The sequence below is a fragment of the Thunnus albacares genome, chromosome 1 (assembly GCF_914725855.1).
Source record: "Thunnus albacares chromosome 1, fThuAlb1.1, whole genome shotgun sequence".
NCBI classification, from domain to species: domain Eukaryota; kingdom Metazoa; phylum Chordata; class Actinopteri; order Scombriformes; family Scombridae; genus Thunnus; species Thunnus albacares.
Genome location: NC_058106.1, coordinates 39,473,750 through 39,485,760, shown reverse-complemented (window position 1 = coordinate 39,485,760; position 12,011 = coordinate 39,473,750). Strand labels below are relative to the sequence as shown.

At 37.9% G+C, this 12,011-nt stretch overlaps 2 protein-coding genes and 1 long non-coding RNA gene across 3 annotated transcripts in view; 2 read left to right on the top strand and 1 right to left on the bottom strand.

Annotated features, from left to right (window-relative positions):
* Positions 1–12,011, top strand: part of LOC122986896 (NLR family CARD domain-containing protein 3-like) — a 1,497,050-nt gene that overhangs the window by 681,694 nt on the left and 803,345 nt on the right. The window lies entirely within an intron of this gene.
* Positions 321–3,534, bottom strand: LOC122987557 (thioredoxin-like). The gene is made up of 5 exons (XM_044359490.1): positions 3,418–3,534; positions 2,124–2,228; positions 1,742–1,807; positions 752–817; positions 321–633 (listed from the first exon to the last, which is right to left on the bottom strand). The coding sequence occupies exons 1-5, from the start codon at positions 3,517–3,519 to the stop codon at positions 568–570; spliced, it is 405 nt and encodes a 134-aa protein (XP_044215425.1). The 5' UTR covers positions 3,520–3,534; the 3' UTR covers positions 321–567.
* LOC122987785 lies at positions 9,025–11,378 on the top strand. The gene is made up of 2 exons (XR_006404603.1): positions 9,025–9,199; positions 10,918–11,378. It is a non-coding gene; the product is annotated as an uncharacterized LOC122987785 (long non-coding RNA).

The following is a 12,011-nucleotide window of genomic DNA, read 5'->3' as shown; positions in this document are numbered from 1 at the left end:
ACGTAAATGTGTAATTGATACTGTGTGTGAACTATTCTCACATTTTTATTTATTTATTTATAAGCATAAATAACCATTAAATTCTTTCTTTTCACTCGATTTTCTCTTTACAGCGACGGCTTCAACATCAAAGTCATGTTCTGCTGTGTTTACATCACGCTTATTGTCACTGTTGGTTCAGCCCACTTTACTTTTTCAATAACTCTCAAACACACTGATGAAAATGTGTCATTTTAAATCCCTCAGGCTGCAAATATTCCAGCTGTTTTAGGGTTAAAATGATCAAGACGGAGCCGAGCTGAAAATAATGCAACAGCACAAAGTTTCTCATCTTCATTTATTAAATCCACCTTCATGAAAACACAACATACAAAGAAAAGTTCAGACTTTCTTGAGAGCAAAACCATTTTCTCTTATAAGCAGTCATCAGGTTTTAATTATATTTCCACCAGTTGTTCAGTCGATACATGAGAGGAGGAAGAGAATAACCTGATTGTTATTGTGCATGAAATGAAATTTTACTTTCTTTAGTTTGAAGAGGGAAACATGTGGATGGTTGGTGGGAATTTAAGATCTCAAAGCTTCCACTTTCTTGGTCAGTGTTTCTAGGTCGGCGCCGGAGAACTCGTACACCTGAAAAAAACAGCATCAAATGATTTTACCTCCATTGATCACAAACAATTGATGCTTCCTGAACATAAAGGCTGGATTATCACATATATAATATCACACCCAAAGCCCCAAAACTCACCTTCTCTCCATTCTTGTAAAAATGGAACGTGGGCATACATTTAATCCCGCAGGATGAACTCACATCCTGGAAAAGAGCAAAGAGAGCAACAGTCAGATGAACTCGGTGGTAACGCAGACGCTCTGAGGACTGAACTGTACAAGCTCAACAAGACGTTGAGTTCTTTACTGAGCAAAAAATGTTTTGGGATTTAAGATTATATGAAAAAGGTGAATATTAAAAAACACACACAAATAGCTTTGACTGTAGAGCAACAGTTAGACTGGTTCCAATAGGCAGCTTTTAATTAACCAGTAAACCCAGAAGTCAACGAGGTCTGGAACACCGACTGATGTGAAAACACTCACTCAGGGTTTTATGCAGCAACTTTATCCAGATAACTCTGAACTGCTCATGTAGCCTGATGCAACTCATCTAAACTCACCTGCATCTAATAATCATTTATATGAATTAAAGAACTTTCAATTTAAGTTGCTTTTCGCACTTTTTTCATTGTTTTCCTGACAGATTGTTGTTGTGTGTGAGCAGGACGCAGCAGAATCAAACAGAAACAGTTCATGTTCGCAGCGTCACTGCTCAGATTTCACCTCCAGAAACACACACACACGGTTACAATAAACCAACATGAAGGCAACTTATTCTACCAACAAGCTGTAATCACTCATTAACAATTCTGTTAATGTTCAATGCATTTTTATGTTCCAGATTTAAACACTTAAATAATTATTCAAGCGTCGTAGCTCTGAGACAGAAACGTGTTCCACATGAAATCCTGCTGATTTCATGAATCCTCCAACATCGCTCTAAGTTTTAATAGTAAAGCCACTTCCTGTCAACAAAAGCTAAAAATAAACGGTGATTTCCTACAGAAGATGAGAGACTTGCAGAAGCGCTCGTTTGATCTAAAAATGTGTGTATCTGATATTTAGGCTGAAAACAAACTGAGCAACAGATTTACAAGATAAATTGTTCCTGAAAGTTTTTTTTTACCGGAGCTTTATCCACGTCCACCTTCAGGAAAACCACGTTACTGTTCTCAGGTTTTTCTGACAGTTTCTGCAGGAGAGACGCACAAAGACAAAGGATGTTCATGATAGTCAGTATTGATAAATGCAAGAGGAAATACACTTACTCTGCACTTGATGTACTAGAAAGGTTTAACAGAGGCTGAACTGACCAGAACTGAAACACTAAACTGTTGGTTTAAACTGAGTTTAGAAAGAACTACACTGGTTTTCTGTGTTCCCTTCATAGAAATGCTTTATTTACAATATGAAACAGATAAAAGATGCTCATGTAACAGTTTTTCCTTTTTCTAACAAACCTCAATAATCATTCAACTACGAGTTTGAAACGTCAGTCGTCCACTTACTACAAACTCGGGTCCGATCATCCTGCAGGGGCCGCACCAGGTGGCCGTGAAGTCCACGACCACCAGCTTGGTTCCGGCTTCCTTCAACAGGAGCCTGAACTCGTCCTGCAGAAAATTAAAAACAGATCATATCAGTAACTTGAGTAACAGGATCATCCAATCTGCTTATTGCAACTTATATATTTGAAAATATAATTTATTTATTAGTCTTTTATTCTCTCAGTTGCAGCTACTGTTTCTTCTTTATATCTGAACTTTCAGTGTGTTTAAGAAAAAAGAAAGAAATATATATAATCTCTATATTATAATTCAAACACTGCTGCTTTTGTTTGCTCTATATGAGTCACATAGTGTGACTTTACTCAGTTTCTCTTTCTGATTTTCCCTTTTTTTCTCTCGAGGATCTAAACGCTGCGTCCAGTCATCTCAGAGTTATTGGTGGTTACAAACTGGTTTGATCTGAACACTCCTTTCTTATCTGGTTTTATTTGAATGTCACATTTCAATGACAAGGAAATTCAAAGTTCCCAGTAAGGAAATGTCTGAAAACCAAACAGACAGTCGTTCACTGTAATTAAACCTAAATGTAACATATATGTAAACTATTTATAGTAATTTTGTAACTCAGTTATCATAAAAACCTTCTTCAGTTGTCAGATGACGTCACGCTTTCATATCATTAACATCCTTTAAAATCCTCAAAACACTTTTTTCATAGATTTGATCTTATGTGATGTTGTCTTTTTACTCTTTATTATTGTTAACATTATTGTTATTATTATTATTATTAATAATAATAATAATATTAACAACCGCCACATCTACCACCCATCCATGAACGCAGCATAATCATAGAGGCTGATATCACAACATGATGACTCTTCCCCTCATACAGTCACATGTTCATAGTTAATTACAATAATAATAATAATAATAATAATAATAATAATAATAATAATAATAACCTTTATGTGTTAAACTGCATAAGTCTGGAACATTTAAAGGTTTCTTTATAGAAACTTCCTGTTGTGTTTCTCCACTTGTTGTCCAGCTGATTATTATTATGGGTTATTTATATATTTTTTTTAATGATATCCTTCCTTTGTGAATCAGACGTGTACTTTCACTTTCATGCACTGTTCTCACTGCATGATACGACACTTTGTACTCACAATGCTGCTATTAATACTACAGCTGTTGCTTGTTGTTTTTTTTTTCCCAAAATTAATTTAAAAAAAAACTTTGCTTCCAAAAAAAAGAAAGAAAGCAGCCAAATAAACAAGTTACAACTTACCAAATCTTTCACTTCCTTAACCATGGTGGCTGCTGGAGGGATCAAGCTCAGAGCTGACGGGGTGTGGAGGAGGTTTGGCTCTTCCCAGAATATACGCAGCATCTTTATCAGAGCTGCGTCAAGCTCCACAACAAACACAGTGGAAGTGTTGAAAAAAAATTTGAAAAAATAAAAGCATTTCACTTTAATCCTGCGTCACTGCGTCCCAAATGAAATCTTAAAGGCTAATTTTGGGGCTGATAATGAAAGAAAAAGTCGTTTATTAAGCTGAATGTTAACTGGCAGTAATGGTTTGATGTGAAGTGATGGTTTTATTGTTGGTTTTTATGCTTTTATTGTGTCTGCTGCTTGTTTCCAGCTGCTTCCGCTCTGAGTCACAGACAGACAGACAGACAGACAGACAGACAGACTGACAGACAGACAGACAGACAGACAGACTGACAGACAGACTGACAGACAGACAACGCCCTCGTTACAGTATTAAGCTCATATTCAGACTTTAATACTGGAAACGTGGGGAAGAAATTAGATTCTTATTGTTTTTATTTAGCCTGTTTTATTCTATTGTTTTATTTCTGGCCTTTAATAAATGTATTTTAGACTAATATTTATTCTTGTATTATATTATTATTATATTATTTGTAATGTGTCGCTGTTGCTCGGGGATTTTAATACTTGAATACAACCTGAACCTTTATTCTTCATCCTTTATTCCTTCCCTCACTCCTCCTCTATAACAGCAGCAACCAGTGAGCAGTAAACTGGGATTTCACACACTGATCATCACCAGGTTGCTTCATCGCTCACAGCTTCAGAGTTGCACAATGACTTTTTTTTTTGCATGTATAAAATGTGACACATTGCATCACACGTGTTCTGACTACAACTAGAAACATCACATTTCTCCCGTTTTAGCTTCGCTGCATCGGCTTCCAGTAGAATCCAGAATAGAATTTAATTCTCCTTCTCTTATCTGGCTTCACTGAGCCTGACGTTGTCCGTCCAGATAACCAGAACCAGGAAGCTGTTATCAACCAGCTCAGTCGACTCCATGTGACAGAGGCGGGTTGTTAATTACATCATCAGACCCATGAATGAAGTTCTTCATATGATATGAGATGAAACATCGACACCAAGAACCTGCAGAAAACTGTTTTAGTGACAGATAAAAAGTCAATGAACCCTGTAATCATACAACAGAACAAGAAGATGTCGGGATCCTGTAGGAATGATGACTCTTTATTTCCAGTGATCTGATTGGTCAGTGGTTGGGGTGTTGATCCTCTGAAGTTAACCTGCTCCGGATCACGTTCTGCATCAGTTACCATGGTGATGTAACCCCCCGTCGTAACCCTGAAAACCCAGAGTTACACCTGAAGTTACCTGGTTAACCATAAATCCTGCTTCCTGGTTCAGACCTCCGGTCAAAACTGAAGCACAGTCGTCAACCTTTGTTTTGTCTCATCTTCTGATTTCTGGTGTTTCTTTACCAGTCGTGCTTCCTTTTAGCTGAAATCTTTTCCTTTTCATAAGGCAATTCAAAGTGCTTTACGTAAGACATACAAGACAAGAAATAAACGAAACAAGACAATAAAATGACAAACAGGATTTAAAAAGAGTGAAATAAAATTGGAGATAAAAATAAGTTAAAATAGAATAAAACAGTAGAATATCACTGAGAGTGCAGCTACAGTGAATAAATTGTAACAAATGTAGTTTGATAAGTGACAAACAGAAAAGTCTTTTAGCCTTTTAGTTAAAAGAACTGAGAGTTGGAGCAGACCTGCAGTTTTCTGGGAGTCTGACAAATGAATTTAATGCAATAAAACAAGGATGGAAGTGGAGGGGATAAAGCTCACAGATGCATAAAGAAACTGAAAGAGTTTCATATGAGTCACAGTGAAAAGTTAAAACACACCGTTGTTGTTTGTGGTTTCCACTAAAGTCCCTCTTAAATCTCAAGGTCAGGATGTTCTCTAGAAACTCACATGTTACATGAAGGCACGTCACTGTATGCACATCCTGTTTGTTCAATCCAAATGATTTTTACTTGGTTTTTTTTGTTTTTTTTAAATAAATAAATGATTAAAACATCTTTCCCAGAGAGCCGGTGCACATTTTTACTGACAGTTACTGTAGAACTTTCAACAGTTCACTCCAGCCAGAGTTACTTCCTGTTTACCCTTCTTTCTCTAACAGAGGATGAGGGTGTGGTTAACAGTCAGACGTAATCCGTCACCATGGCAACCAGACTTACCCTTATAGTGCACTGGCAATGTTTCGGTATGGCAGTGATATCCCTACTACAGCATTAGACCAGGTTACATGTCAGTAACACAGGTCTGTGATTGATCGATCATCTGTCCTAAACAATGACATCATGCTTTATTTTAGCCTATAGTGGACCTGTATTCTTACAGTAAACACCACACCAGAAATATTAAAATAAAGATGCTCCCCATGTTCTTACAGTACATCCACCAGAGTCACCTGGTCATGTATTAAAATGGGGGGGGGCAACGATTGTCATTTAAAACACATTTCCTGCATTTCTACACCATCTAACCTCTTGGATTAAGTCCAGAAACAGCCACCTGCACCAGTCTGGATCAGTTAGATCGAGGCTGCTGTGCTGAGAATGTCTACATGAAGTAATGCGTCATTACATTTAAAAATAATTACATCCAAAGTTTGACTAAAACTGAAACTAGAGCAGAGGAATGTAGACGTCTGAATCAGTCACTTTCCCACCGCTGAACATTTGACTCATTAATTAAAACACTTAAATGGGTCCGAAAACATCAGATGTTTTTATTACTGCTGAAAATGATCATTGATATAAGCTGCTTAAATATAATCAGCTGATGGCGTTGACTGTATGATGATAAGTTTATTTTTAAAAGACAAAAAGTGAGGAAGCAAAACCAGAACTTTACTTCTTCTAAATGAATAACGGGGATGCATCACTCCATGTATTGATCTCTCATCCAGCTGCTCTGCTTCCATTGTTCTGATTATTACCTCATTTCCTCATTCAGGCTAAATGGAAGCTGTGAGTTTACTGTAAGAGGCAGTAAAGTCTAGTCCACTAAAATAACCCTTTAAAGTCTTGAGGAGCAAAAATCCCCTTCTGAGATGTGCATTAAAATAATCCTTGACTTGAGATAATGTCGGTTAAAATAATCTGCCTCTGAAGTTATGATTATTAAATACATCAGCTCCCACTAGAACCAGTGTGTTGGACTGGGATTAGATAGTTGTTATTCAGTTTGCAGTTGTTTGGAGACACCTTGTGAGAACAGCAGCCGTCAGGTTTAACGAGGTTTAATTATACAAATCATATATATATAAATATATAAATTGTTTGTCCTTGTTTGACCTTGAAGATGGTCTAGTAGTCTGCAACCTGCTAACATTTTAGGCTACGTAATGTTTTTATGAATATAGTTTCAAATATGAAATAGTCACTCTTCTGATATCCACCCAGTTATAAACTGCACAGCAGCTTCAATCTAACTAATCCAGACTAGTGCAGGTGGCTGTTTCCCTATTTTATTACCTGACCAGGCGCCTGTGAATTGAAGGTGAGTTAGTGTAATGTGGGAAACCGAAGCTCAAATGCATCTGTCTCTTTTTTCGACCAAATGCTAATAAACAGGTCAAATTAAAGTTAAAGCTGGGGTGTCATTTAATCACATGACTCCACACATGTGAAGTCCAGTCAAAGGTTACTGCTGATGAGCTGCTAACTGACGTCTGCTTTATTAAAAAGCAGAATATCCAGTTATACCCGACCAGTCTGATGTGTGTAGAGGTGTGTGTGGTTATTCTACAACATCCTGGTGTTATCAGGTGGTTTAACGAAGGTAAACACAGTGAACGGCTGTATTTACTGTATCTCTGCAGGTTAATCAACATATCAGTCGTGCTGCCTTCAGACGCTGCAGAGCTTCTCGTACAGCGTGAACACAATCACACACATTCATTTATAGATCAGTGCAGATGCTTTTACCACGTTAAAGAGAGTTTAATTGATATAAATGATTTATATTTTAAGCATTAATCTGTTGTTTCAGCACGTCTGCGGCAGGTTTTTAGTTTGAAATACAGTCGTTCTGCAGCTCTGCTACAGTCACACGTCATCGTCATCGGCGAATAGTGTGGCTGATCAACATTATCAGGAAATGATTAAGACAAATATGAAATATCTTAATAATATGCTTTAAAGTTATTTAGGTAAGATTGACACATTTGTCTAGTTTGATGCACTCAGAGTCACATCAGTCTTTGTTATTTAATGATTCACTTTCCTCCTTTTTAACTTAAAATGCAAAGTTTTTGGAGGAGAAATAGCTTCCCTGACTTAGCTGCTTCTGTTCTGCTGCGTACGCTGAAAGTCTGACTTTTTAAAAAAAAAGGATTTAGTTACTAAGATTAAATTCCCAAAGTTGACAGTGTTAAATATTTATTTTATTACTTTATTACAAGGCTGGAGAGTCTTTTTGAGTGCTGCCGTCTCTCTGCGTCTGCAGCTTCCAGTGTAATAAACACTGACTGCATTTCGGATCAGCTGCATTTAGAACATCTTTAGTCTCTCATGTGTGGTGGAAACCAGTCCTTCCATGAACAGGCCACAGAAAACATTAACATCTATAGCAGATAGTTTCCAAGGGAATATGAAAATAATGTCCTGTATTAATCTGAGTGTGATGAGCGAAGGCTGCTCGGCCATGTGTGTTATGAGAAGCCAAGTATAACTGATACCTGTCAGAGAAGTCTGAGTTGTTTTCTGTAGATGAATCATGTTTGAATTATTACCTAAATGTTAAGATCAAGTAAGGTGGGGTTTAGGAAATAATTCCCACATTAGGAGGGGTTATGAGAGGTATATAATTTAATGTTTTATGATTTTTCATTATCCTGGGATCGAGGCCTCGGTTTGCTTTGTATTGCTCTTTATGCAGAGTAAACCTGTTCACATTGAACTCTACCAGCTTCCAGTGTATTTCTTTGAGTCTTTCTCTTATAAGTTTTGAATTAAATACCAAGTTGTGGGTGACTTGAAGATTGATTTCCCACAACACATGATACAGAAGTGTTGAAATGTTAATGAGAGAAAAATGTTTATGCTTTGCATGACTTTAACTACGAGCATGCTGACAGGAAATAAAAGACTTATTATGTTATAATTATACTGTTAGCTGTAGCTGTTATAACTATAGTTTGTTTTGACCGTATTAGTTTTGGCCACACATGTAATTGAGGAGTGTGTGTGTTCACCATATGGAGGTTTCTTTATTACAAATAGTTTAATCTAACTGAGTTCAATCATCACTACAACATACCGTTGTAGCGGTCACCCCTTCATGGGACTTGCTGTCATTTCCTTGTTCCGAATTCATATAGTTGCATGTCGGAATCCCTCTCTGGGTTGATCGGAGGGTTATTCAGATCACCTGTGTGCAGGGTGTGGGGACTGGCACCCAATTAGTAATTGAGAGCAGCTGAGTGCATTCCCCTCTTGGCCAATCAGGGTGTGACGACCCCCTTTTTCTGGGGTTTTAAGAGAGGAGAGAAACCACACACCCTGTTCACTCTGATCTTTCCTCAACTGGTTGCAGACGTTGTCTATAGAGATTGTCAGATAGAAACTCAGCTTTGTTCAGGTTTCTTTCCAGTCTTTTGCTCTCTGATTTGAGGGTGTTTTTGAGGGAATACCACAAATAAACCTTTCAACCAAGTGACCTGCATCGGGTTGTTCTTAGTGCTAATCGTGCAAGAGGTTGTGCTCTCTTCACGATAGCTTAACACCTGCAGGCTTTATTTTGTGTACACATTGAAGAGGCCTTTGTTTATTAAAGGGATGTTTCTCCTTTTTTGCATAACCTTGTGAGGTTTCTCCAAGTGAATATTATTTGGGTTTTTATGTGGTTGGGAGCTGGTTCTCTGGCTTCTTACAGAACAGCTGTGTTCAAGGAGAATCAGTACCACCACAGAATCAAAACTAGTTCTTTATCATGAGGTGAATTTGTGCTCTTATCTCAGTAGACTTTATTCCCCCAACAACTTAAACTCCCAACATCACTTCTACTCTCTAGACCTGCTTACCAGTCACGTAGCATTAATGAAAACACCTTTTGACATCTCCACAAAGTTAAGCTGCTTTCCAGAAACCCATTCTTCCCAGTAATTTAAGAGGTCAAACTGTCATGACATTTCCTGTAAGAATGAGGATGTTAAATATGTGTGTGTGTGTGTGTGTGAGAGACTGTAGGTTTACGCACCATCACCCCGTCCCATTTGTTTAATCCAAACTGTTATTTGAATAAATGCTGGTACACATACTGGTAATTTTCCTGATAAGCCTGTGGAAAGTTCAGACTGGAAACAGTGTGTGGGGGGGAAAATGCAGCCCTTCCATTCACTAGAATGGAGGCAGTGTGTTCATGCAGCGCGGTGTCACTGCACACACACACATATATTCCTGATGGATTACATTATAAAGTAAAGTAAATGCCACATTCGCCTGTCATGAGAATATGATGTTTACTTTCCAGACTAGTAAAATCCTGTCTGTCAGTGTTACAAACCACTTTGCAGTGTTTTGGCTTCTGATAATCTAATTTTAATTTTTAATTTCACTGTCGCACCTGAACCAAGACGCCTCCACCACTGCAGGTCCTGTTTTTAACGCAGGACAGTTTTCGGCCTAAAAGTCTCATGTTTTGTTTAAACTATTTTTTTTAATGGTTACAGACAAATCTGGTGGCTGATTTATGTTGCACTCTTAAGCGTCGCCACTATTCCTGCAGTGTCATAGTGAAACTCAACACATTTACTGTACTGTACCAAGAACTAAACCGAGTTTAACCAGCCCTGTGATGGAGGGAGATGATGTCACTGCACTGTAAGACAGACTTCCACAGAACCGGCGTTATGGGCGGGCCTTGGGGGGGGGCTAGGCCCACCCATCCAGGACTTAGGCCCTCTCAGGAGAAATCAGCATCAATGCTATTTTTAATGCACAGGCCTACTGGGCTCAAGCCCCGGGCCCAACGACATGAGAGGGCCCTTGAGGCTCAGGGAGGAAAACCTCCTGCCTCATTTGTACTTCTTTGTTTCTAAGAAGCTTGTTTAACAATCTGAGCTTCAGTTTGCAGCAGTTACTGTTGTTCGGTGTTTTTTTGTGGTTGTTGAGCGGGAAGTTAAAGCAGCTAGCTGAGGTTAGCATGCCGGCTGGTGTTTTGGTTTAACCAGTGACTGTGTTATTTGGTGACTTTCAGGGGCACCTATTGTGGTTGTCGTGGTGAAAACACTAACAGAACATGTAGTTGTCCTCCTTCAGGTCTGGTCCTTCACATGTAGTCACTTATTTTTCTAAGTTTGTGTGTAAGCGGGCATATGAGTGAGATACAGTGAGCCGCCTGTACCTTTCTGTATCGTTTATGTTCCCGTCACTATGGGCTTATACTTGTATTTGGTGTCTGATGGCCTCTACAGGTGTCCAGCAGCAGTCAGAGTCTCCACCCAGCTGGCTGCTGACTAAGATTTAAACACTCAGAACTATTCAAAGCATCAACATCTCCTACCTCATCCAACACAGGATCTTCATCATTGCCTGATATGAGAGTCTACTATGGACAGAATAAAACCTACATTTTTTTTTTTTGATTGTAAATATTTTGGTTGGTGTAAATACACTGTGGCTTCTACTCCACTATATTTAGCTTCAGACTCAGATTTTTTTTTTTTACTCAAAACATCTGATACAGCAGTAAAACACTGCTCACACATTAATGCATGAGTAATAATCCAATAATATAAAGTGTAATAGTGTAACACTTTACTCAAGTGACATCTTAATGCAGGACATTTGTAAGCTAACTCTGTTGCTGTACATCAAATGTTAACATTATGTTGAACACTGTACATGGTCCCAATAAATGCAGTGCAACAAAACATACATCTTACTTTTTTTTTTTTTTTTTTTTTTTTTTTTAATGAGAAAGAAACAGAATATAATCCTAAATGACAGGGATTTTGATAGAATCAAAACTAATTCTTTATCATGAGGTGAATTTGTGCTCTTGTCCCAGTTTCCAGCACTGCTTCATAGTAGATTTTATTTCCCCGACAACTCAGTGATGCACTTAAATCCTCATTTTACTCCAACAGTTTAAAAAAAACAAAACAAACAAACACTAGTTACATGGCTGACTGTAATGAACATCAGGTATCAAGATCTTCCAACCAGTCATGTAGCATTAGTGAAAACACCTTTTGATATCTCCACAAAGTTAGGTTGCTTTCCAAAAACACATTTTTACCAGTATTGTTAGATGCCAGGCTGTTCTCTGATAATTGTCATGACATGTCATAAGAATGAGGATATTATGTGAAGACAGTAGGTGTATACGTATCTGCAGGAAGTATAAATGTTAACACATACTGGTCATTTTCCTGATAAGTCTGTGGAAAGTTCAGACTGAACAGTGTTCAGTTTGTTTTTTGTTTTTTTTTTAAATAAAAAAAAAAAAAAAATGCAGCCCTCCCATTCACTTGAATGGAGGCAGTGTGTTCAGGCAATCGCATGC

Coding starts and splice junctions, on each gene's coding strand:
- LOC122987557 (XM_044359490.1), bottom strand. CDS start 3,519: ATGCTGCGTATATTCTGGGAAGAGCCAAACCTCCTCCACACCCCGTCA. Junction 2,229..3,417: donor TTAAGGAAGTGAAAGATTTG/GTAAGTTGTAAC, acceptor AATTTTCTGCAG/GACGAGTTCAGGCTCCTGTT. Junction 818..1,741: donor TGGACGTGGATAAAGCTCCG/GTAAAAAAAAAC, acceptor GCTCTTTTCCAG/GATGTGAGTTCATCCTGCGG.